Source organism: Corvus cornix, chromosome 7, assembly GCF_000738735.6.
Source record: "Corvus cornix cornix isolate S_Up_H32 chromosome 7, ASM73873v5, whole genome shotgun sequence".
NCBI classification, from domain to species: Eukaryota; Metazoa; Chordata; class Aves; order Passeriformes; family Corvidae; genus Corvus; species Corvus cornix.
Window position 1 is genome coordinate 14550505 of NC_046337.1, and position 25287 is coordinate 14575791.

The 25287-nt window shown below is 46.2% G+C and overlaps 1 protein-coding gene across 1 annotated transcript in view; it reads right to left on the reverse strand.

Moving 5' to 3' along the window:
- The window catches only part of MARCHF4 (membrane associated ring-CH-type finger 4), a 105748-nt gene extending 82413 nt beyond the window's left edge, over positions 1-23335 (reverse strand). Inside the window, exon 1 of the mRNA XM_039555278.1 lies at positions 21089-23335. Coding sequence (XP_039411212.1) covers positions 21089-21550 — 462 coding nt within the window. The 5' untranslated portion in view covers positions 21551-23335. The remainder of the gene's footprint in view (positions 1-21088) is intronic.
- Positions 23336-25287: the final 1952 nt, after the last annotated feature.

Consider the following 25287-nt stretch of genomic DNA (forward strand, 5'->3'; position numbering starts at 1 on the left):
AGTACTGAGCTTGGGAAGGCTCTGGGAAGTGGGGGTGTAAGAAAGGTGCTGCTAAGTGGGGATCTGAGGTGATAGTCACTGGAGACAGGTTGCTGGGGTGCCTCAGCAAGATGGGGTGGAGAACAATATTGAAAGTAAAGAGGTTGATATCTGGGGAGCAGGGGTCTGATGTCACACTGGAGGCACCTGGCATAACCTACAGTAAACCAGGTTGGTCAAAAAGGGGCTTTTTCATTCCTGGCTGATTTCCCCTCTTTGCTCCCTGATGAAAAACAGGCAGCAAGCAGTGCTGGGACAGGCATGGACACACAGTTTGTCCAGGCACTCCAGGGTCCCACGAATGACACAAGATTGGAGGACACTTGTTTCCATCTCTGCTGTGTGTGAGGGGATCAGGAAAACGAGGCACCGAATGTGTCCTCATGCTCACAAGAGGGGGGTCTCACTACGGGATCTAAGTGGATGCCAAAGTGAGGCTCTGCTGCTGTTTCCAAGGAGGACAGAAGGGATCTTCTGTCCATGTCAGAGCACCAGGTCTGAGGGAGAGAGGATGAAAAATGAGTAATGCCTGTAAACAAGTAGAAAAGTGAGAGATGGGGAACCAGCTAGGGGCCATGGGGTGGAGAGAAGCAGGATGATATGGGAGGTTGGGGGTTATCCAGGGAATAGAGCAGGAGCCATGTCAGAGGTACAGGTAAGGCAGATGGTGGGCATAGACAACACATCTGTCCAGCCTTTTCCAGCCCAAATTTTCACTAGTTAGACATTAATTTGATCTCAAAGTGCATCAAGTAAAGGATGGCAGTACCAGCCCCTGCAACATGAGTGGGGAGCACAGGCACTCCTGGGCATCAGTCATGCACTGACTGCTGCCACCAGTTGAAGGGGCCGTGGCTTTGCTGTGCTCATTAGGACAGGCTCTCATGCTGGGCCAGCTCAGTTGTTCAAAGGTCAATCAGACAGAAGTTGGGACACACTGAGATGGCTGCAGGCACAGTCATGTCTGAAGGCAGGCAAGTGGGTGGACTCACATCTCTGTGTGTAAGGATCTTCTCCCTGTAACACCGTTCCTCAGAACAAGGAGGCTAAAACCCATGAGCAGCGACATTGCAACCACTTCTCAGTCCCCTCACCCACTGGTTTTTGTAAGGTCACAGAATTTAGGTTGGGAGGTCCCTGGATTTCTTTAGTTCAACCTTCTGCTCAAACCCGGACTAGCTTCAAGGCTGCTCAAGGATTCATTCTGCCCAACCCTCAAGATGTCAGAGGACTGAGATTCTACCATATGTCTGGGTCCCTGTCTCAGGGCTGCTCTGATCTCACTGTGAAAGTTCATTTCTGTATATCCAATGAGTGCCTCCCTTGCTGCAACTTGTGCCATTGCCTCTAGTTCTTTGCTGTGCCCTCTGGCTCTGTGGTCTTTATACTCTGACTTTAAGTAGAAGAAGTCAGCAGATTTCCCCTTTCATCTTCTTGTTGCCAGACTGAACAAGTCCAGATCTCTCCACCTCTCCTCACACATAATGTGCTTCTGTCCCTTTAGCACTTTAGCATCCTGCACTGGACTAGCCCAGATTGTCAATCTCTCTTTTGTGCTGTGGGAGTCTTTGGCCACCAGGGAAGAAATTTCTGAAACCGCAGCCTGCAACCACCTCATACAGCCCTAGTACAGCCCTTCTTCCCAGGATGACCAGAAGACATTGCATCCCTGAGCTGGGAACAACTTCAGTGTCACTTGGGAAAAACTGCAAAGTGTGTAAGAACAAAAATGGCATGGCTCCATGCCTAAAAGTGTCACTGGCTTTTTCCTTTTACAGAGATAAAAGGAACTCCTTCCTGGGACAGATATTCAGATGTCAGACCAGGCAAGGAGCTTGTTTTCTTCAAGAGCTGAGCTTGAAGTTTGCTTTATCTCTGGGCTGAATATAGAATAATCCCCTTGAAATTGCTGCAGAGTATCTTCAAATGCCTTATACTTCATTGTTGCTAGAAGGGAGTTGCCCAGTTCTTGGTACTGGGATGCAATTCTATGCACAGTTTATGCCTAAGTCTGTGCTGCCATCTCCCCCTTCCCACTGCCCTCCCAGGTGTGCTGCCCTGCCCCTTTACCAGTGCTTTACTGGTGCTAGAGCTTAGAGAGGGCGGAAATGCAGAGCTGAGGTTGCTGCTCATTATAGCTGCAAGGTCTTGAACTGGCTCAGCTTGCTCACAAACACACATCACTAAGACACTGGACAGTCACCCTTACCATGAGGAAAGGTCTGTAGATAAAACTTTACCTTCTTTCAATGACACTGACTTCTCTTTCAACCTCAGTGACGCCCCTTTCTTTCCCTTGGGAATGTCCCTGCTGCTCCTGTCTGAATTGCTGTGCAGGGAGACACCACGTTGGGAAGACATGTTTTCTGAACTGGCTTTAGCCTGACTATGCTCGCCATGGACTTTCTGCCTTCCAGCATTGCATGTCTGGTTTGATGCAGCCTTTACCCAGTGCAACTCATTTGCGCCAACCATTCCCCCTCCTCATCCAGCCCCCAGCAAGGTGTCAGTCTTCATTGGCAGAGGAGTGTGGGGCTTTGCTGATACAATTTCCCAAGTAGTCTGACTGAATTCACAGCTGTAGTGGAAAAAACGCACTCCGGGCCTTTGCTCAGTGTTGTGGGCTGGGGCACTCGTGCTGGCACTGCCAATCTCAGCTGGGGTAGGGGTTCCCTGAGGTCTGAGCTCCTGAGGATTTTCTCTCAGGACAAATGCACAGAAATACTTTTCTCCATACTATGATCTGTTTCAGCTCCTGCTCCAGAGGGGAATCACTGATTTAGAAGCTTCAAGGACATTAACTCTTCTTTATTATAAATATCCAGACATATCCGCATCAGAGGGAGATGCATCCCTCTTAATCATTCCCTCTTAATCATTAATAATTAATTATTAACTAGACAAATAATGAAGAAATTAATTAAGCAAAAGAAAAAACAAACTGAATACCTGGGAAAGTGTCTTGACACTGAGTTGCCTTATGATGTTCTCCTAGGGATTTGGGGGAGGCTCTGGTACTCCTGGCATATGGAAACAGGTGTAGAAAAGCAACAAGAGAAAGCAGTGGGAGGAATGTGTAGATGCTGCAAGGTATGAACCAGGAAGGAAACAACAAGCCTTTGATATCTATGACACAGCTGGAAGCCTGATAGATTCAGCCAGCTCAGATTTAAAAAAATCTCAATAATGTAAATTCCTTAAGTACAAGCCAAGCCTATGAATAAGATAAATCTCTTAGTCACTTTGCCACTGATATCCTTCTAATCTCATCCTTCCTCAGAATGCTGCTCAGAGAGTGGAACACTTTGCATAAATGGGTTTGCTGCTCAGAGCAATCACTCATGCTTCCCGCTCCAACCCCAGGATTTGAGAAGTCCCCTGGATTAAGGCTGTTACTATTTAGAGTCAAGGGTGAGCCAGCTAAGCAAGGGTTCAAGGGAGCTTTCAAGTGATTGCAAGAGAAAGAGGAAAAGAGAAGGAGAAGTGAACAGGAGGCCACCACTGTCTTAGGGAATTGCATGTCCTGGTGTTGAACTGTATTCAAAATGCTTTACACAGAGAAATGATCCAATAACAAGGAATTAATAACATGCACATGGGAAAATAATGAACAGTAACTCAAGCACCAACCAAGCCAACTTTTTCTTTAAAGAAATAAAAGTTACATTGAACTGATGGTGCTGTTTCCAGAGACGCTGACTGCCTTGCTCCCCAGCAGACATCTCTGTCTGCTGAGTAGGCCCAGCAGCTTGAAATTCAGAGCCAAGGTCTGCTGAACTGTCCCTCCCCAAACAGAGATTGGAAATGACCTGCTGAAGGATAAAAAGTGATCTGAGAACCAGAGACACATCCCCTGTGCTTCCATGCCCGAGAAGCATGGTGGAGCCACTTACACCCAAATGATGAGAGCTTCAGCACCACCAGATTTCAGACTGACTTCAGGCCACTTTATGAAGGTGAAAAGATCATTCTGAATTCCAAAAATAGGAAAATCATGCGGCTTCATCCAAATTACACCTAAGACCACCATCAACCATTTGCCTTTTGCTTACTGTTCCCCTGTAGCACAGACACATGTGAGAACTGTTCCCAGTATTACTTAGGTAGCATATACTGTAATAAAGTATGTAATCCCTTAAAATACAAGAGCTTTCCTTATAATCCATGCTTATGTAAACCCAGACAAATATTTAATACATTCTTATCACACCAACAGGAAATAGTTTCATCAATTCTGACAGGAATGTGAATTTTCAGAAGTGCCTGTCACATATGTATTGCATCATTCCCAAAAATTGCTCCCTTTCACTATTTCTCTTTGGAGACCCCTTCTGCTGATGCTGTCCCCTCCCCACAGGAGAGTTTCTGGCCGCAATTACAGTTGGATACTGTAAAATGGAAAACAATGACTTTTCAGAAGCCACGGGATTTTTGCTGTTATCAACATCAGACTGGATTTTCAGTGTTTTGCCAAGAGAAAGGTGTCCTCATGCAGTTTCTGCCTAGGTTTGCACAGCAGCTTTTCTGGGCCTTGGTTAATTAAAATACAGCACGTCTTGCACAACTTTTGAACTCTATTTCTGTAAAAGATATGTGAGGCTGCAGGCTGTCTGTCACATTATGCATGTCCCCCATGCCAAGACTGTAGCTTTCTGTTTGACTGTAAGTCATCCATTAGATGTAAGACAATTATTGTTTTTTAGTGAGTCATTTTTCTCTCAGTAATTAGTAGTTGTCAGTTCAAGTCAGCCCAGTGCTGGTGTCACTCAGTGACTTCAAGGCTGTATTTAAAATGTCTTTTCTCCCACACAACAGCTCACCACAAACAGTATCACTTTTCCTGCCTTGTCCACTGGAGCCATTTTGCACCATGATTATCCTGATTAGACAGGCCAATAATGAGGAGCACTTGCTGCCTGAGCACAGAAGGGACTGCCCAACACGAGAAGAGCTTGGCCAAGAAAAGGCAGCTCACCTCCTTGATCTCATTTCATTGCTATATGCTTCAAATCCTGGCTGCGTCTGTCTTGCTATAAAAATGTCAGACTGTCTCTAACACTTATTTTTGCTCATCGCTTCAGCGTGGCCTTACTTGGCAACTTCTCCCATCTGTTTACTTCTCTTCAGTGTTGTGCACGCATTTCCAAATTGCTGTTTACTTATAATAATGTGAACACTCAGCATTTGCATAGCACCTAGCTTTGAAGTGGTTTCAGGGTTTTGTAGATGAGCAAGGATCCCTTACAGCATTCCTAGAAGTGAAGGGTTTCCAGTCTGCTTTATGGAGGCACGAAAGGGTCCTACGTACTGTATGTAGATGTAGCAGCTCTGTGTGCACTGGATGCCCTTGTTCCTGCAGAATCGATGAAGGTCTAGTCAATGATGACAGCTGAGCCCTGGGAGTGAGTCAGCTGAGCAAATGTAGGTGTCTGGCTCTCCAGCTCCACTGCCTGCATTCACTAGGGGCACAATTACCTACCTCAAGATGTTTTCCACTAAGAAATCATTGCGTGGGCATGACTCAAGCTCTTGATTTTTCACTGCCTAGACACCCAGTCCACATGCAGACACCTACATTGTGACACTCACATTGAGGTGTCTGCAATTCAGAGCTGTGTCCCACCTTGGTGATGTGCCCAGAATCATAGCTTGTTTACAAAGCTCAGAGGAGAGGCTGAGATCCTTGGTTGCTGCTCATCCACTTTCATTCACTTGAACTGGAAGAGGAACCTCCTCTAGTCAAGCCATCACAGTGGGAGAAATACTCTAAATGTGTCCTCTCAGAGCCAGAGACCAACCCTCTAGCTGGGTTCGGACCTGTTGTCCAGTGACCCAGCTGCCACACTGACTCTAAAATCTGGGGTTTGCTAATTCTGATCTCCTAGGGTAACTCTCATCTGAGAGGACTGTGTTAGCTGCTCAGTTCCCCACACTTTTAGTCTACTTCTTTTCCTTTAGCAGAAAGGCAAACCCTGGCTCTGCAGAAAGCAGAGGTGTCCTCTCCACACACTCATGGAGGCAGGCCATGTGGTTTTCCTCCATATCACAGTGTGCCGTTTGCTTAGAGATCTTCTGACATGGGCTAAATACTGCCATGCCTGTGGAAGTTTTCTTTACTACTTGTATTATCCAGCAAGGGCTCACTACTCTTTCACAGTCACAGCCCTGACACCCCAGTGTCAGAAAAGTACTCCAGCCTAAATCAAGTTCTGAGCCATCTTCATATCCTGAATCTTTCCAGGTCAGCCTGCTTCCACGACCCGGTGAACTTACGGCTGACCAGTCAGACGGAAAGATCTTTTTCAGTGGATGGACACAGAACACTGGTAAGTGGATTGAAAAAACATGAGACATGGAGGCCTGATCTGTGAGCCACTGTGATTCAGCACAGTTGTGATACACTGCGTATCACCACACTGCACTGGCCATGCCATGCACACACTACTGGAGAAACAGGTGAAGTGCGGATCTCTCACTACAAATGTACCAATAACAGCAGAGCGCAACCACCTTCCAAAGGCTCACTTTCTGCACAGGGACGTCCCCGGCTGGGAGGGCTCTTGGCTGGTGTGTTGTGTTCCCAACTGTGTAGTGAGCGCTGCAGAGTCTCCAGGAAAGTGCCTCGCAGCAGCTGAAACTGCTGCATCTGCTCCACAGCCCAGATGTGCATCATGGCATCAATCTGCCCTCTGCAGGAAAACGTGACCCACAAATGACCACTTAATCTCCTTCTCAATCCAATTTGGCTCAGCCACGTGGCATCTGCCTTCTCCCACACTGCCACAAACACACGTACAGCCAGTCCCTGCTCAGTGGTGAGCGCTGGGATCAGCACACGCTGCCGCAGTGCTTGCGGGCTGGCTGCTGCCTGGGAATCACACAGAACCTCTGAAAACAGAGAGGTCATGGAGTGTGTTAATGGGAGCCCGCGTCCCTGACTCCCATGGCTCTCTGACCATCTCATGAGAGCCCCGAAGGCTGTGCAGTCCAGAAGCAGAGCAGTGCACTGGAGATACCGACCGCCGATGCTGCTGTGCACATTTCAGGAGGGAAGAAAAACAGCTCAAGGCAATGTAGACACAGTGATTTAAAAGGAAACAGATTAAAGACAGTCACATGAGTGCAGCTGTGTCCCAGCAGCTATGCCATATGCATGTATAGGTAGATGGGTATCTGGCAAAACCCTCTCTCTCTCTCTAGGATATAAATCACAGGATGAGCTGTTATTCATGCTGCAACCCACCCCTGACATGTGAAGCTGTGTCAGAGGGTACCAAACAGTGTTGACCACGAGGACAGGGCAGTCTGAGAAAGGGGACTCGGGGTGAATATTTGTTCTAAGGCAGACCAAATGGGGGGGATCTGGATGGTTTTCCCTATCTCCATGCATTTGTACAGCCTCTTTTTGACTCGTCAATATCTCTGGGATACAAATAGCTAAGGGCCTTAGGAGCATTTACATAGGGGTAAAGACCTTGGCCTGTACTGATGGTTGTATGAAAATGCAAAGCAGTTGTCAGTCGAAGTGAGTTTTGAACTCAAAGTGGTTTCATTTCCAGCTGAGCAAATTTTCTCTTATTTTACAGGATACAGAGAGAACATAATCTCTTGTGCCTAAGCACCACTCCTCGTCTCTGCAATACAACAGAACAAACAGCCTAATCAGGCCAAAATGCAGAGCATGCTGAAAAACTGGGAACATTCAGGATGTAGTTAGAGAAGGTGAAAATCTCCCCTGTAGGCTAGGAGGGCTGGTATTGCTGCTCCAGTCACAGTGCTTAGGGGCAAAGGATTATCTGGTAAGAAAAGAGTTACCCTGCCCTGTTGGATAGACACCAAGTGGAGAGGGATGAAGTTATAAATCCTGTGGAAGGAAACACACAAATGGGGCAATGCAGAATCGGGATGCAAAGAAGCAAGGAGCTAATGAATGCCATAAGGCTTTTTTGGTGACAATGGGATTGCAGGAATGAATGAATGAGGCTCCATAAGGTGCAAGAGAATCTTGTGCTGATCAGAGAAGCAGAGCACGTGTTTTGCAGCTTTCATCCATCCCAAGATCATCCCTCTCCATCTTCTGTTTCATCACAGAAACCCAATCTCAGAGGCCTTCTCACATCCATTACAGGGAAAAATAACTGGATCCAATACAAACACGAAGCAGAGCCATGCTATGGTAGAAAACCTCCTGCCACCTTCAGAGATCTCAACATTTGCTCCGTATGTTTCTGATCCTCCTAAACACAGGCAGAGCAACTCAGTTACACAGATATACACATTTGTATGCCTTGCGTTTGCAAATAATCTCTGATGTGGAGCTTCTTGGAGTGCTCCGTGGAAATCCATAAGCCTGTAGCAGCCTCTTCATCCCCTTTGGCTTACTACAGCAATAAGAACTTCTGAAGAGTCCCTGCAGCTTAGTTTGCTTTCCTACTGACAGACGCACTTCAGATGCCTCTGATCAAAGTTCCTCCTCTTGTTAAGTTGCGCAGAATTATTTCTGATATTCTCCCTGCCATTCATGATCACTTAACTACAGTCCTCCCCCTGATCACCTGGCTCTCCACTCCAGCTGAGTTTTCTACAGTCATGGAGTGACACATAGGGTTCTGCAGGCTTGAGGAAGAGCTGCTGCCATCAGACAACTACCAAAGGTGCTCGTTCAGGTTTTCAAGCAGTCCTAGGTAGTGCTGCATCAACATCCTCCCTGCTCGTGCTGCCTGAAAGGCAAGTCCCCCCACTTGGCTGTGTGTGACCACCCTGTTGTGAAGTGCCCTTGAAAGAGGCCAACTGAAATAACAGATCCTGGACTAGGGTTAATGGAGAAGCCTCTTGATCCTTTACTATACAGTTCCCTGGGTTTCCTAAATGTACAGTTTTCTGAAATATTCCAGTACTGACTTCAAACTTGCTAGTTCTGCTTCTGCTGGCAGGTGGATCTTTTTCTTGCCTTTTTGTAAAGAGAATTAAAAGCAAAGACAACAACAAAACCAGAAGTTCTCAGAGCAATGAAGCCAAACAGTGTGTAGGCTCCCCCTGAATTGTACCTGGTAGTAAGGTGGCTTTTTTGATGTCTAGTAGGGGTGGGCCTCTTATGACAGCTCCCCTCTGTGGCATCACAAACCCAGTGTGGGGAGTACGCCCCACCTGGCCACACATTTTCAGGCAACTCGTAAGAGCTTAGGAGTTCTGCAGCCTTTATTTATCAAAGGTGGCTGGGTTTGGCAGAGAAGTTTAAATGTCACTGAGTGTATCCTGTGAACTTATAAGCAGAACTGACATGGATAAGTACTGATGCTTAGGGAAGAAGAGAGAAGAGGAAGAGGAAGAGGAAGAGGAAGAGGAAGAGGAAGAGGAAGAGGAAGGGGAAGGGGAAGGGGAAGGGGAAGGGGAAGGGGAAGGGGAAGAGGAAGAGGAAGAGGAAGAGGAAGAGGAAGAGGAAGAGTTTTTCATTTGTATTAAAACACATCTTGGGACAGGTTTTGAAGAGCTTTCCAGGCAAATAAATTGAAGGCAGAAAGCAAAAAAGGCCTGTAGAAGGGAGAATTACTGTAAGATTTCAGAAAGCAGCAATTGTAACAGAACACTTTTTGTTTGTTATAAAGACACAAATGGCTGTTTTGGTAGTAATAAGACAATGTATAATAAATTTCTGCTATATTGCATATTTTTAAAATTCCAAATCTTTCAAAATCTGCCTCTGTAAAGTTGAAAACCTTAGTTACAGAGCTCTTTTTGCTCATCCTTCTGTTCAATTTAAACAAAAGTGGTTCTTGCTCCATCAAGCTTTTCTACAACTAGTATTTCTATAAGACTCAGATTTCACATAGTATCACCTCCTTGAGGTTTAGTGATTATTGGACCAAGAAACGTCCTGGCTTTGACAAAGAGAATTAACTGAGCCTTTGCTATTATTAGCAATGTTTGTTCTCATTCTTCAAGCTATAGATGGGCAGCTATTTTCCCTTGGTGTTTATCTGACTACCATTACAAAAATCTCAGCCCTTGTCCAAATCCACTCCAGGGAGTCAGAGCAGACATTTAATCCTTTCTTTTACACAGCTCCTCCTAAAATCACTGTAAAAGCTAAGGGGAGATCTTACTGCTATGTTCAGCCACCTCATGGAAAGGCACACCAAAAAAGTCAAGACTCTTCTCGAAGGTGTACGGTTACAAGAGGAAACATAAAATTTGAAACACAAGAAATTATGATTAAAAATCAAAAATAACCCCCTCACACTTTCACTGCAAGGGAGGTAAAATATTAAACCTGGTGTCCAGAGACCTGAGTGGAATAACTGTCCTTGGAGTTATCCAGCTCTGGGTATCTGGAGATCTGATTTGGTCAGATCTGCTTGAGTAGAAGTTGAACAAGATGATCTCCTGAGGCTCCCTAAAATCCTAAAATATTCTGAGGTTGTGTGATTTTGTTTGACCTGAGTTATTACTCTCAGAATTGCCACCATCACCTGACATTTGCACCACATGCCTGAGCACACCTTTAAAGAGATGAAACTCTTGTCTGGCATCACCAAGAAGAAGATGAGAGAAGAAATCTCATGAATGCTGCAGGATGGGAAGGCCAAGAACTCTCCCGCAGGTTTCACATGTCTGTGATAAGGGCAAGAAATAAATCATAAGGAGTGGGAAGTGGAATAACGACGGCAGCTGGGCCAGGTCGTGACAGTTTAGCAAGCTGGACTTCATGAAGGAGTCCTTACTTCAGGCTATGGGGGCTCTAAAAATGTTTTTCTTAGAAATGATGTAGCCATCCAGTCTATGAAGAAAAATTTTCCAAATGTGGGTTAAATGTAGGTGACAGCACTTCTGCTCTCATATGTCAGAGGAGGCTATGAACTGCTTTTTTCCTAACTAGCTGAATCCCGTGAGTGTTTTTCCAAGCTGAAAGTTTCTTGCTTTTAATCTGATGTGGAATAAAACTGTCTTCAAACACAGAACTTCTTCCATGCAGGAAATCTTTTCTGCCAGCTAGCCCAAGGGTTTTTGAAGCTGGTTTCTAGGGATGCACACAGTACACAGTTCTTTCTGTGACAGAAAAGACAAAAGGTGATATGCAAAGACAGTTTCAGTTTTCTGTTTCCCCAGATTTTCTCCTTGGGCACTGCAACAATTTCCCATTATTGGAGGTCTGAAAATCAAGAAGGAATATTTCTTCTCCAGTCCTTGCACAGCTATTAAGCTTCAAGCAGGAATTTCATTGAGGAAACTTATTTCACTGCTATTACAGAGAGGTTCAGAGTAGACTACCCCAGTAACTCCCTCTGGCCCTAAATCTTGTAAGAATGCCCGTCTCTGCAATGTTAAGGAAATGTTGGGGTTTTATGTCCTAAAATGTGAACTCTGTAGGGCAAGAAAAGCCTTCTTGGTGCAACGCTTGACATATTGACATCCTGTAAAGGTTACCATAGTATTAAAATAAAGAATGGTCAGGAGGCCAGAAGCACCCATAACTCTCCTTCTGCCTCTTGTGGAAACCCTCTCTTTAATTACTTAACTGCTATTTCTCTCTGATACAGTATTTTATTATTACCTATTTTTCTTGAATGCTCATCTGATCCATCTTAATGTTCTTCTAATATCACTTGGAACGGGATAATAATATTCTTGTACTTCTGCAGCACTTTAAGCCCTGACAGGTCCTAGTATGCTTATAAAGGAGAAAAAGAAAAGGGAAGTGCTTAATTCATCAGACAGTGCAAGGTCATGCAAGTCATCAGACAGAGAAGAAGACCTGATAAAGCTAAAAGCACTGGGGTATTTGGAGGGGCAGGTTTAGCCCATGGCCCTGTACCTGCAGGAAGGAAGTGCAAACCATCCATTGAGCTTTAGTTCAGCACCTGCAGGAAATTGCCAGGGTAGGTGCTGATGTGATGTGGGTGAAGTGCCAGCAGGATTCCTGCACACCGCTGCTGTGTGTTATGTCTTCAACAGATCCTTCCACGTGGCTTTTTTTAGCTCTCCCAAACACTGAGAATTGGAGTAAAAAAACTACACAGGACCTATCTGGGTAAGGACAGGGAACACTGAAGGGGATGGAGATGCACATGGAAGTTCTTAGAAAACCCCTTCTTTCATCAAGATACCAGTCAAAGAAGTGAGCTTCTTGGTTTTGACTCCACTGAAGCAGGACAATGCCTGTGCTGGGAAATTGGAGAGGAAGGGATCACAGTAATGAAAGCAAGAAATGAGGATCTGAGCAAGTGTCTGTGCTACCCTAAAGAAAGCAAATGAGTACACATTTGCTGGGATATGAGAGAAAATAAGGCACAACATGACTACGCAGCTGGGATATGAAAGAAAATAAGCTCAAGCTGGGCATAGGGTTAATGCCCCAAGTGACAGTGCTAGCACAAGAAGGCGGAGGAAATGTGAGCCACCCCATCCAAAAAGTGACTGTAGAAGCAGGAGAGAAGTGGGTGGTGTGGGCAACATTTCAAGCAGGACTAGCTAGAGGCCTGAATCTGTCAGGAAAGTCATATTCAGCCTTGCTGAGAGTGGCTTTAATTGGGACAGAGAGCAGATACCTGAACTGAAGTAATGAGGATCCATTTGCTCCTCCCCCACATGGCTGTAAGTGGGCAGTGACAGGACCAGCCCCAGCCATAAGTGTTATCTATGGCAGTCAAGGGATCCTTAAAGAAAAGCACAACTGCTCCTCCAGCCTTTTCCTCCCAGCTCTCCTCAGGAGGCAAGGCAGAAGAGCTCAAGTCATTAATGACCTGAAGATTCAACAGAGTTAATGATTACTGCATCTGCAGGCCCTGCTGGAAGGGGCTGCTACTGGGGAAAAATGGATGCAATTCAGTAAGGCCAAATGCAGCTCCTCCATCAGTGCAGCAATGCCAACTGCACAGAGCCAGGACGGAGGACTGGCCAAGAAGCAGCTCTGAAGGACGTGGAGATCATGAGTTGAGTAATAATCAATAATCATCTGGTGCTCCCTAAATAAATGAATAAATAAAGAGGGCAAACATTAGCCTGGAATGGATGGCTTCTGCTACTCGTTAAACAGGATTGAAAACCTTTCTGCCTGCTCAGAACTGACAAGGATTCAGTTTCCAGTGCATTCATAGCAAAATATGGACCATTTGGTAAGAGTCCAGAGGGTAACACCAAGGATGATTAGCAGCCTAGAAAACACGTCATAAAAGCAAAGGCAGAATTGGGATTGTTTGGCCTAGAGAGGAACAAGGAGTGTTACGGCTTCAGTTGTCACTTAAACTTGTGAAGTCCTGAAAGGATGAATTTTCACTATATTTACATGTAACTACTGGAAAACATTTTCAGTAACTTATTTCTTGGGAAAAAAAGGAAAGGGCAAGAAGAAATGAGCTGCAGCAGGAAAGATGGGTTCTCCAACTATGCCCATCCTTAAGAACTGGTTAGATCAGCCTCTGTCAGTATTTTGGATGGGTAGATCTCTTGAGGCCTCGGCATTACTTGGCATGCTTGGGCACGATCAGTGCATGCATTAATAAACAGAGACTAAACCTACACAGTACCAGAGGTTACAATGGCAGTCCCAGGGAATGACCTGACAGAGACTGCAGCCACAGGACTGTCTGCAAATGGTGAGGGCAAACACCTCCAAATGCTTAGTGCACTATAAACCTTAGAGGTACCTCTAGCACTGCCCTCTTGGCTAATGGCACATACTTTTTGCATGGGAAAGGAGACCTCATGGCCTCACCTTATATGTGAACACAGGGTCAGTCAAGCAGTCCTTGGTAAACTTCTGCGAAGAGCAATGTGGCAAAGACACCACAAAGTCCATAGCAGTCCTTGATCTCCAAACTGGTGAAATATCAAGTTTATTTTCTCTGTCCTGCTCTGCAAAGTTGTTTTGTATGTGTCTGTGACTCCATGGAAAAAGTATGTCTGACAGTCCAGTTGTCAAACCAAAATGGAAGTTCCCTATAAAGTTCTTCTACAGAGGAGACAAAACCTTCTCAGGGATCCTTTCAAGATAGAACTACCCCATCCTCCATGGGGTTTACACAGTTTTCCCCAAGCACAGGCTGGTTTCTCTGATAAACATGAAGCACTAGATGTAGGAAATAATAAAACAATAATAAAACAGTATGTAACCCCTTTTTTTGGTTATCATTCTCCCATTCTGTACCATCCCACCCCTCACTCATCACCCAGGCAAGCAAGTTAAACTTGTGTGACTGTTGTGAGTGATGTCACCACTGTTCCAGCTGCACAGAGAGGAGGCTGGGATTTGATGGTACTTAGGCCATAGGAGAACCTGTGCAGATAGAGCCAGAGAGGATGGGTGGAACCAAGCTCTGATGTGTCAGTTGACTTTGGCCAAGAAGAAGAGAAGGAAGAGGAGGTGAGATAAAACCACCCAAGACTGTAAAGAACAAGAAATGACGTGACATAAGATGTGTGAGAATTTCAGTATAGGGGCCTTGTCACTGGAACCAGTCTGCTCACCTTGATTTTGCCTTATCTCATCACTTTTCACAGAGGGGCATGGGGACAATCCATTTATTATCTACATAAGTTTCCAGGTCCTGCTGTTATTTTCTTCACCAGAAGAAAGTCATCACTCATCACTCTCCACTGCCAACAATGTAATCTGTTCTACTGTAACCAGTGATAAATCAGAAAAAGATAAAAGGTAGGTTGTGAAAAGATGGGGGAAGATAAGAAAGTCTTCAGCATCAAGCAATTCATTTTAGGTAAGCAATCCTGATTAACAAAGGAAAAGGAGAAAGATAAAAAGTTAACAAGCTATTCTGTAAGTCTGGTTTCCCATGGAAACCATATCATGATGGGGTTATTCTTTTTTTGTCTAATGGGATACACGTTCCTATTACAGCTGCTGTTCCATCTGAAGCTCTGTCCTCCATGGTCTCTGCAGTGTCTAGCACAGACAATGCTATAATCTTTCCCTCAGCAGGACATTTCTAGCTTTCCTCTTCTTCATCCAGCTAGTTTTCATGAAACATACAGGAATTTAATGCCTTTCAGATCTCCACTCTCTGCCAGCTGTGGCTGACATTAGCCAGTAGGTTTAGAGGAGGGCTGATGAGCATAACCTGTAACAGCTAACACCATCACATGGCTTTATTCCTTTGGCAACCAGATAATAAAACGATGGGACGGCCACAAATATGGACCACTAACAATTACAGTACATCTTATTGTCTTACTACGGGCCTAGGAGGAATGGAGACGTGCAGCAGACATATAGGACGTGCAGTATCATGGATTTTTGGCACAACCATTTCTGACTTCTGGACTGGGCCAGCCTTGAGTGGAAAAACACCAATGTGAGCAAAAGGCTGCCACAGAGGAGGTCCTTGCTGGGAATGAATTTTTGCTTGAAAGACAACCTGAATGCAATTCAGTTTTGTATGAACAGAGCCCTTCGAGAAGCAAGTGTTGCCTTTGTAGAAATAACAGTGACTCTACAGAGGCAAACAATGGAGCTACATGCTTTTGCATCGCTTGTTCTGTCACTAACTGACATCAACCACTGCTAATCATGGCCTGAAATGTATATTTAAGAAACAGTGACACAAACATAGACAAGTTCCTTCACGAAGCCTTTTATATGGGGAAAAGTGAAAGAAAAGAAAAACTGCTGCTCTGGCTGGCTAGTGGCACTGAAATAAATGGGTCAGGCATCAGAGTTTCAGCAGGCACAAAAGGTGAAAACCTTGTCTTCCAGAGCAATTAAAAGTCAATGGGATTAGTGGCTTTCACTATTATTTATAGAAGCCCTGCTGTGTGCACAACATTACTGAAATACAGGGGTCAGGTCCCTGCTACTGGATGCCTACACTTCTGCTGTTGAAGTTAATGGGAGCTTTGCCAATCAACTCTGTGGCAACAGCGACTAAATCTAGAATAGATGACATCCTGGGCTCCATTCAGTTGATGGCTCAAACAAAGCTTTTGCCAAAGCCAAGAATGTTCTGCCTGCACAGTACAGATTTGATCCTGGCACAGGTGAAACAGGAGAAGTAGCTATAGAGGTGTTAAGATTCAAAGATTGGGAGGCAGAGAGGTGGACTGAATGTCACAGGAAGCATCCTCTCTTCCTTTCTATCATAAATTACAACATACTGATTGAAATCTGAACAGCTGCAGCCCAGTATCTCCTATTCTCTGGTTTTAGCAGGACTGGCTGTTTTCCAACATCAAGTAAATGAATACTGAGGGAACACACCTATGAAAATGACTGCACTGTCAATATATGATTCAATATGTTTGAAAACAGTGTCCTGATGTTCTAGCTGGTTTGGACAGACCCCATGAAATACCAGCATCTCTACTCCCAAGTTCTGGGCTTTGGATGTGCTTGTGATGCTGGTTGCACAGTTGTTTCTTCTTTCACTCATCATTATCATACTTGTGCCATGAATTCTGACATAGACTGCCTCTTTACCTCTTTGTCTCACTCTAGTACCTCATTTTCCTCAATTTTGCAGAAATCAGACATCCCAGACACCACCTCCACTCCTCTGTGCTGCTGAGAGACCAGTCTGTAAAGTAGCAGTATTTCCTGACCTTAGCTCATGCCATCTCTGCAGACCCTACCATGCAGGGAGCTGATGATGCTTTTTGCCCGTGTCCATACCAGGCAGGGGTTGAGATTCTCACTAGTTATGTCAAGACACACATGCTAATGGCCAGCCTTGCAATGGTACTGACCATTCCCTGATCCTACACATGGCCCCCAAAAATGTGTGTTATTACAGACTGAGTAATTTGGGGTAAACTTAATTCTAGAGAAGTCCTGAACATGGCAGGTGCCTACACACTGAAGACATTACCTTACATGAGCATGAAATCCAGACATGCACCTGCAGGGGTGGATCTCACTGGTCAGGCACAGGAGGCTGGTGAGCTGTGGGGCAAGACACCAGTCCCAGGGCCCTGCTCCTAGCCAGTCTTACCTGGATCTCTGGATTGGCTTCAGATGTGAAGCATGAATTTCACTTTCAGAAGTGTTATCATTAATTGTGATGACTCTAAATATCCATAATAATCACATGGCTTTATAATCCTTCATTAAACTTTAGCTCTTTGTTTGTCCTGCAGCAAGGAGCTCCACAGCCCAACCACATATCACATAGAAATGAATGTCTTAATATCCATTGTAAGTTGTCTTCCCTTCCAATTTTCTTGAAAGTCTTCATGTTCCCATATTAAGGAGCTGGTGCCCCAAAAGTCTAGAGGGGACTTTGGTGGGAAGAATAGTCTATGTTCGAGCATTTCTATTGAATACTAAGTCCAAGCTATCAGCCTGCACGTTAGAGTCCGAAATCTGTTCTCTCTGATCCTCCATAGCCAACCAAACTATCCCTACTGATTTTTCAAATCTCATCTTTACAGTATCTTTCCCCAAAACGAGAAATAGAGAAACGCAGACTGAAAATGATAGGTAAGGAGAGATGTGCACATATTCTAACTGACAATGTAACAAGCAAACCTTGAAACATATGGCTTTCCAAATTATCTCAGTTTCATTTAAGAATGTTTTTCTATTTATTTCCAGCACAGCTAGCACCACTTCTGAGATCCTAAACTCCACAGTACTGCTAACTCCTTGTGACGTGGGGAGACAGTTTATCCCCTGATGCAAAGGGACTTTCCACCCATGTCTTCTCCTGCTAATCCCCATGACTTGCTTTCAGCTTGGAATCATACCAAATACTGTAAAACATTTGTGAGAGAGGAGCTCATCTTAGTTTCTTTCTCTTGCAGAACATTGTCAGAGATCCAGGAAAGCAGACAAAATTCTGCAAACACTAAGCATTAAGCAAAACAGAAGAAAATACTCCAGCATTTCTCTTTCTCACTTTCTCCCCAGAGCTTTGCTGCTCAATCCAGGGTCTCAGAATTTGCTGACACAATGGTGCAGGACGTTCAGTCATTGAAACCTTTGAAAATGCCGAGCAAGTCCCCGAAAGGAAATGCTATTGCCAAGTGCTGAGTTCAGTCCCTCAGCTTTCACGATGTTTAGCTCTCATTTTCAATGAAAGCAGCTGCCTTTTTCAACTGTCAGACCTGAGCAGAGTTTGCTCTTCATGCCCTCAAAACAGGAGCCCAGATGCTGCAATCCCCTGGTCATCAGATCCACTCTTTTCTTGCCTGCATCCATGGTTTCTCTTGACTAACATGCAAGGATAAGAACAGTCTCACAATAATGAGCTTTCCTCCTTCCTAGGGTCTTCAGTACATTTTTAAATGAAAGAGTCACCTTACCCGTAAGAGCCACAAACCAACACGAGGAGCTTAAGATATAAGCAATTCAGTAGCCTGAAGTATCATGCATGTTGGGCGATCATAAATTTAAAGCAAAAATCCCTACCAATTTTATTTTGCATTAGATATTAAATAAAACCTACTTGCAAAGCCAGACTACTAAGAAACCTTTTTGGCTGTTGTTTTGGTTGGGATTTTTTTTTACATCAAAACAGGATTAAAACATCTTTTGGAGACTCACTGTCATTTTATCTGAGTAAATAAGCTTAGAGCGCCTAACAGTCAATTTATAATGAAGGCTTTTGTTCTTGTTACTGTGATGCAGCCCTGCAAATTTGCCCACAGCTGCAGCAAATTCAGATGGTTTTGACAGGTAAATAAAATACTGTTTAGATCTGTCATTGTTATTAATCTGCAGAGTAAAGAACTAGCAATTATATTTTGTTTCCAAGCAGATAAATTTTCATTATGGTCTTGGCAGGGGTGGTATAGAAGAATGTGCATCTACGACTTTTACAGTTGTGAGGGTCCAAAACATGGAAAGTCTTTGGTCAGCTGTTGAGTTGTAAAACAAATGGGAAATAAAAGGCTAAATCAGTAATAAACACCATAACAAAAAGGAACAAGGAATGTGGGATTTAGCCCTGTTGGAGTTTTATTGACATAAGGGCCAAATAAACCAAACTGTGGGTCTTGACATCAGCTGCACCAATTCAGTGCTCAGTTATTCTGAACTGTACTTCCAGGAAGCTGTGTCAGGATCTGGCTGTGCTTTAAACCCCACAATGTGGGCTTCCATAATGACCTGTGTTTCCCAGCTGCTGCAGGGCAAAAGGTTTCAAATACTTCTCAAGCCATGCTGATGAAGAAAAAATTATTTGTGGAATAAGCTACTGCTCAAGGACAAGTAGCAGAACCCAGCTGCAAGTATCTTATTGTATTGGTCAGGAACTGTGAGAATCAAAAAAGAGAAATCCTGGTAAAAGTCTTATGAGATGCCAGTCACGTCTGCTCAGCTCCTCACTCAGGTACACTGGCAGATGGTCAGCAAATAGTCTCAGTTTTACAATGCAACCTACACTGGTTTTCAGTGTGAAAATTAGCATCCAATTATTTTCAAGCATTAATGTTTTCCAAGGAAGCAAGCTACCTCTATTTTAATTCTGCTTAGGCTCTATTTGCTCTGACATGTAAGCCAATCTCGCAGGTGCTACGTCTTGTGTACACAGGCAGAATGGCAAGCCAGGGAAGGGTACTAGAAATGTGAAATAATGCAAATTCCCAGGAAGTGAATTGCATGGCTTCCAACTTTTAGAAGAGACAAGGACAAGACAAGCAAGAGAGGAAGGTATACAGTATCTCCAAAAAAGAATTATTTCCTCCACTCCCATCTGAAAGCCTATGGTGAAAACTGTGTTTCACAGCTATCTGCCAGCTGCATAAACCATTAGAGAAGGCTACAGTCCATTTAATACTGAGCTGTGACCTATGGAACCCTTGGTATGACACATCCAGCAGGGCTGTGGATATTGGGATCGGTTGGTGGCAGGCCCGGCTTCTCCCAAGGAAGAATGGAAGCCCATTCCCCACTTATCGCCACTATCCTCAAACTAACATAAGGGAAGGCACAATCATTGCATTACAGGTGTAGGCAACTTTGGGAAAGGCAGGATGTGTACCTGAGCACAGCCACTTTCAAATGAGAACTGCCTTTCTCCTTAGCAGAGCACACAGGTCCACGAAGGGGAAAGAAGACCTGAGGTAAAATCCATTCAGCATAAGATTTCAATGTACCACCTTACATGCCAGAATCTGTCCCCAAAATAGAAATAGTCAAGTTGAACTTTCCAACCCTTTCTTATGCAAGGATCCCCTATTATGACCGGTAATGGAATTATCCTGAGTAATAATGGTTATCTGCGCATATGGGCTTGATCCCACAAGCAGAGGTCTGCAGCCTTCCTTGCACCTGCAAGCTGTGTCATGTCAGGTACAAATGTTGCTGCGTACCTCACTGTAAGGAAGTTGCCAGCCTGAAAATACACAAGATGCTTTTAATTGTCATTAAATATGGAGAATAATGCTCTAGGGCAGCATCTTATGTTCTATTATGGTTGCATTTGTTTCATTCTCCTGTGTGGTGAAGGGAAACTTCACTGGCCTAACCTCAATCTGTACCACGGTGCATCTCAAGGCTGCAGCTTCAGCAGGTACAATTGTAGCCAGCCGTGTTTCTCCTGCAGATAGTGCAACTGGGAGCATGGGAGCAGTGGAGCACCTGCACAGCTCCTACTAGCCATCCCCCGGGAACCACTGAAGTGGGGTTGTCTCCTGCCACGTGTTTTGTACAGACTGAAGTTGTATTTTTAAAAGCAAAGAGCACATTAAACTCCTCCTTTGCATCACTTTTGGAATCATCGCAACCGGGTACCCACAAAGCACCAAACAGCCTCCCTTGCTGAGATGTGCTCTGCTCCATGAAGGTGTCAGCGTGTCCCTCCTCCCATGCCACAGCTGTACGGCTCTGACGCTGGGCATGAGTGCCCGGGGCAAGGCTGGCAGCAGAAAGAATGGAGCACGCCTCCACCCCACACCTATTGGAAAATACTACCGAGGTGCAAAATCCTGGAGCCCGGGGCCCGGGCAGAAGGCAGAGCCCCCTCTGAGTTTGGGGTCCCGTTCCGGGCAACAGGGACACACCCCCGCAAGCACCAGGCCCCGGTTCCCTCAGGCTGGAGCATCGCTGCCACCGGGCCCGTCGCGGCCCCCGCCCCAGCGCCCACCGCCCGCGGTCGCTCACCTGCTCGGGCCCCTGGAAGCAGATCCTGCAGAGCGGGGTGCGGATGCCGCTGTCGACGCTGCTGCCCAGCGAGTAGCGGTCCTCGGCCTTGCCCTTGCCGAAGTCATCCGAGGAGGTGCTGCTGGGCAGGGAGGCGGGCGGCTCCCCGGCGGGGCTGCCCCACTCCTCAGCAGCCGGGCTGCCCGCGCCGCCGCCGCCGCCGCCCGCCGCCCGCCAGCCGGGCCCGCGCCCCCCGGGCGGTGCGGCCCCCGCCGCCGCCTCTGCGCCGCCGGGCATGGGGAGCGGCGGCGGCGGGGAGGGCGGCGGCGGCGCGGGGGGTCTCCGCAGCAGGAAGACCTTCAGGTCATTGAAGAGCATGCGGCAGCGGCACTTGAGGAGGCCTTGGTTTCGCAACATCTGTCTCGGACGGAGGAGCCCGCAGCAGCAGTAGCAGAAAATGCCCGCGCCGGGTGGTATTAACATGTGCCTTTCCTTGGCAGGCGGGCACGGGGGGAAAGAAAAGGGCAGGAGCCGGGCGCCCCGCGGCCGGGGGGGCTCCGCGGCGGCCGCAGTGCCGGGAGGGCTGCGCTGGCCGCCGGGGAACGCACAAAAGCAGAGCCGGAGGGCGAGGGGGCCAAGTCCCCGGCAGCCCGCTGCAACCCGGCGGGGACGGCAATTGAAAAAAAATCCACACCAGAAAAAAAAACCCGACTCTGTGCTGCCGGGGGATCCTTTCCCCCCCTCCACAAGTTTGCTTAGAAATCAGCGGGAGGAGGAAATAAATCTCCCACGCCCGAGGGTTCAGGGGCGCAGGCGGCGGGCTCGGGAGAAAGCCCCCGATCAGCTCTCGCAACTCCTAAGCCTGTAAAAACGAAGGGTCCACGTCTCCGGTGGGTGTGGAGAGGAGGGAGAATATGGTTCTCTCGACAGTATTTGGCATCTCAAGTAATTTTCCTTTTTCTTCTATTTTATAATAATTTTTTTTTTCAATTAAAAAGTAAAACCCGATCACAAGAATCCCGGTGTGCATCCAGACAAAATAGCAGCTGGTCTGGCTATCAAAATGCAAAACTGGTAGCTGTTATTATCAAAATTGCCTCTTTGACAAAAAAGACCTTCACATTGTTTGTGGGAAAACACCCTACGTTTTCAACACTGTACTCCCAGGTGGCTTCAGATTTTACCGTTGCCTGTAAAAGATTTCATTGTAAATATTAAAAGTCCGGAAAGAAATGATTAGCATTCAACGAGCTTAATCCCAGATGTACTGAGACAAATATATTTCTATATATATAATATATATATCATATATATTTTATATATATTTATATATTCTGACCTTCTCTATTCCAGCAGCTGTCTGGACCACACAAAAAAAAAAAAAAGAGCGAAATTGATGAGGGAAGGCGGCTGTATTATTCCCTAAGCTGTTACCATCCTGGACCAAAAACCCACGTCGAAATCGGATCTATTCTTCGCATGTAATTGACCGGGGAAACGTGGATCTTACATGGTCACGTTTCCTTTCCTCCTTTCACAAAACAGGAACGTCATCAAACGCACTGGCAGCTTGTACAGACCATTGTGGATGGCGAGGCGGTCAGGGCTCTATCAGCAATTGCAGGGACCTCCTTTTGATGCATTGGACGAGGCTCCTTCTTTCTCTCCACCACCGTCCCCACCTTCATTTTCCTCCCCTTCTGTCCTCCTCCTGCTCTGACTGTTGCTCTCTCTCACAGGCATTGACATTCAACCATCGCAAGTCTGTCGCACTCTCGCTGGCAGGGAAAAAAATCCGAGCAGATAATTCTCTTCTTCCTCCTAAAAGGCTCGGATGGAGCACAATGCGCCAGACACATGGGGCAGCATGGCTTATTTTTCGTGCGGTTCCTACCGCTTTGGCAACATCGAGCTGGTGTGTGCGTGTGTGCCTTCCTCCCTCAGCAGCAGCCTCCTCTCCGCTCTCCCATCCGGCTTTCCGTGATGATGTTGCTGTTGCTATCTCCCTTGGATGCAATGGGGAAGGCAGATTGTTTGCAGTGCGAGCGGGGATTTGCAGGAAGGGAGGGGTGGGACGTGGCCGCGCTCTTCTCCCTCCCCCGGCTTAAAAAAAAAAAAAAAAAAAAAAAAGAAAAAAAGGAGAGAGAGAAAGAAGAAGCAAAAAGGCGGGGTGAGAGGGGGAGAATCAAAGCGAGGAATGGAGCCCTTCCCAACCTTTGATGCCCCGGGCTGCCGGCTGCCTGCGAGAGCCCACGCCACGGAGGAAGGGAGGAGGGGCGGGGAAGGGGCTGGGCGGGCGCTGCGGCTTCAGCACCACGGGGCGCGGACAGCTCCGCGGGGCGGGGCGGGGCGGGGCGCGGAGGCTCCGCCGGCGCTGCGCCCGGGCCCGCCCGCCGCCCCCTCCCTGCCCCGCACCGGCCCTGCCGAGCCCCGCACCGGCCCTGCGGAACGCGGCCCCGCCGCCGAGGGGCAGCCGGAAGGCGGCGAAGCCTCTGCGCCCCGGCGTGTTCCGGGCGGGTTTCCACCTCCCACCGGCCGCTGCGGGGACCTGTGACACACGGGAACTTCCAGGGGCAGGAGGCAGAGGCCGCGAGTGCGGCGATGTCTCGGGGAGTGGTGCGGGTTTTACAGGTTCCCAGCAGGAAGCCGAAATCCCACCAACAAACTTTTCCCTAGCAGATTAATTTGTTGCAGAGGATTTCACGGTCTAATAGCTATGATATTATTATTACATTTTACTCCAGCAGCATTTTTTGCTGATAGATTTGTTTTGTTTCAGTAGCATGTATTTCAGTAGAAATATGGGTTCCTTGTAGCCCAATGGAGGGTAAATATGACTGAACACTATTGCTTAATTAGAGTTTTGCTGCAAGTAATGAATGGATGCCAAGGCCAATAGTTTTTACTCTCTCAGCCTGTTAGAAAATTTTAAGTAGCAGCTGCTGGAGGCCATTAGTTTTTCTCTGCAATCATCAGCAGAAGTGGCTTTCCCCACACCATCCAACTATATGTGTCCATGCAGACCCATGCAGCCTCTGAATGCAAGGGGATACTTAGGTCTCCACTGGGGCTTGCTATTTACCATTCCAGCTGGAACAGCTGACAAAGGTGCTGAGTTTGATGTGGACCACAAGTATTATTGATACAGATTATCGATACAGTCAGTCTTTGCAATATGGCTAATGTCAGTGCAATGTCTCAGCTCAGGAACCAGTGAATACCTGTGAGATGGGACACACCTCTTGGTGCCTGGGTTTGACATCATGTCAATGCCATTGAAATTTCAGTCTCCTTAATTTGGTTTCTTCCTTAAACTTCTCCCTCAGGAGGCCATTGCACGCACCAGTTTGGGTTCTCTAGCTGGTCTTGTACACAAGGTCTTCATTGGCAGTGACCCAGGCAATACCACTGATAAATAACCTCATGTCTCTTAAAAGCTGTGCTGGACCCTGGACAAGGATTTGAAATTGTTTCCCGTAGAAAAAGACACAACGTGCATAAACCACCGTGTCATGATTAGAAGAGGAATCTATGTTGTTACCTAATTAAAAAGGAGCAGACTGATTATTTGCTACAGGAAAATGAAACCAGCATATACAATTGATTTCCAGGAAATAAATTACACATTGGGATGCTTTAAAACATTCATCAAGGCAGCCTGCCATTCCTCAGAAAAGCTGGGCAGATTTGCCAGTGTGGCTGTCTACAATATATTTAAGGCTTCTCAGAATTTCGTATGTGTCTAATGGGGTCATTAGAGAAATAATAATGGAAGGAGCATTTTAGAGACTTCCTGTGTGTGAGACAGGCTGGCTAGAGGCCGAGCCTCTGTGTCCATGCTACATGGCTGGTGGATGGCTTTCTACCACCACCCCCCATGCTTTTTATTGCTCTCATCTTCTTGTCTTGGTGTCACCAACATTTTCAGAATGGTTCCATCAATAACAGAATTGGAGAAAAAAATATTGTTGTCATCCTTTGCTTGTGTAAAGCATCTTTCATCCTTTTCTCCTGCCCATGCCTGGTTTTACAGAAAGGATATTCTCAGGGTAGAGGAGATCTCTGGGTTTTAATGTATGGGCTGTGTGCCCAGAGAGTTGAATGGCTGATAAATGTGACAAAATTAATAAAACAAATAATAAATTGGAGGTGCTCCTTATGCTTTCCAGAGGTGAGTGGGTACTATTATTACTGTTTTGGTAAATGGGACAGCTGCCAAT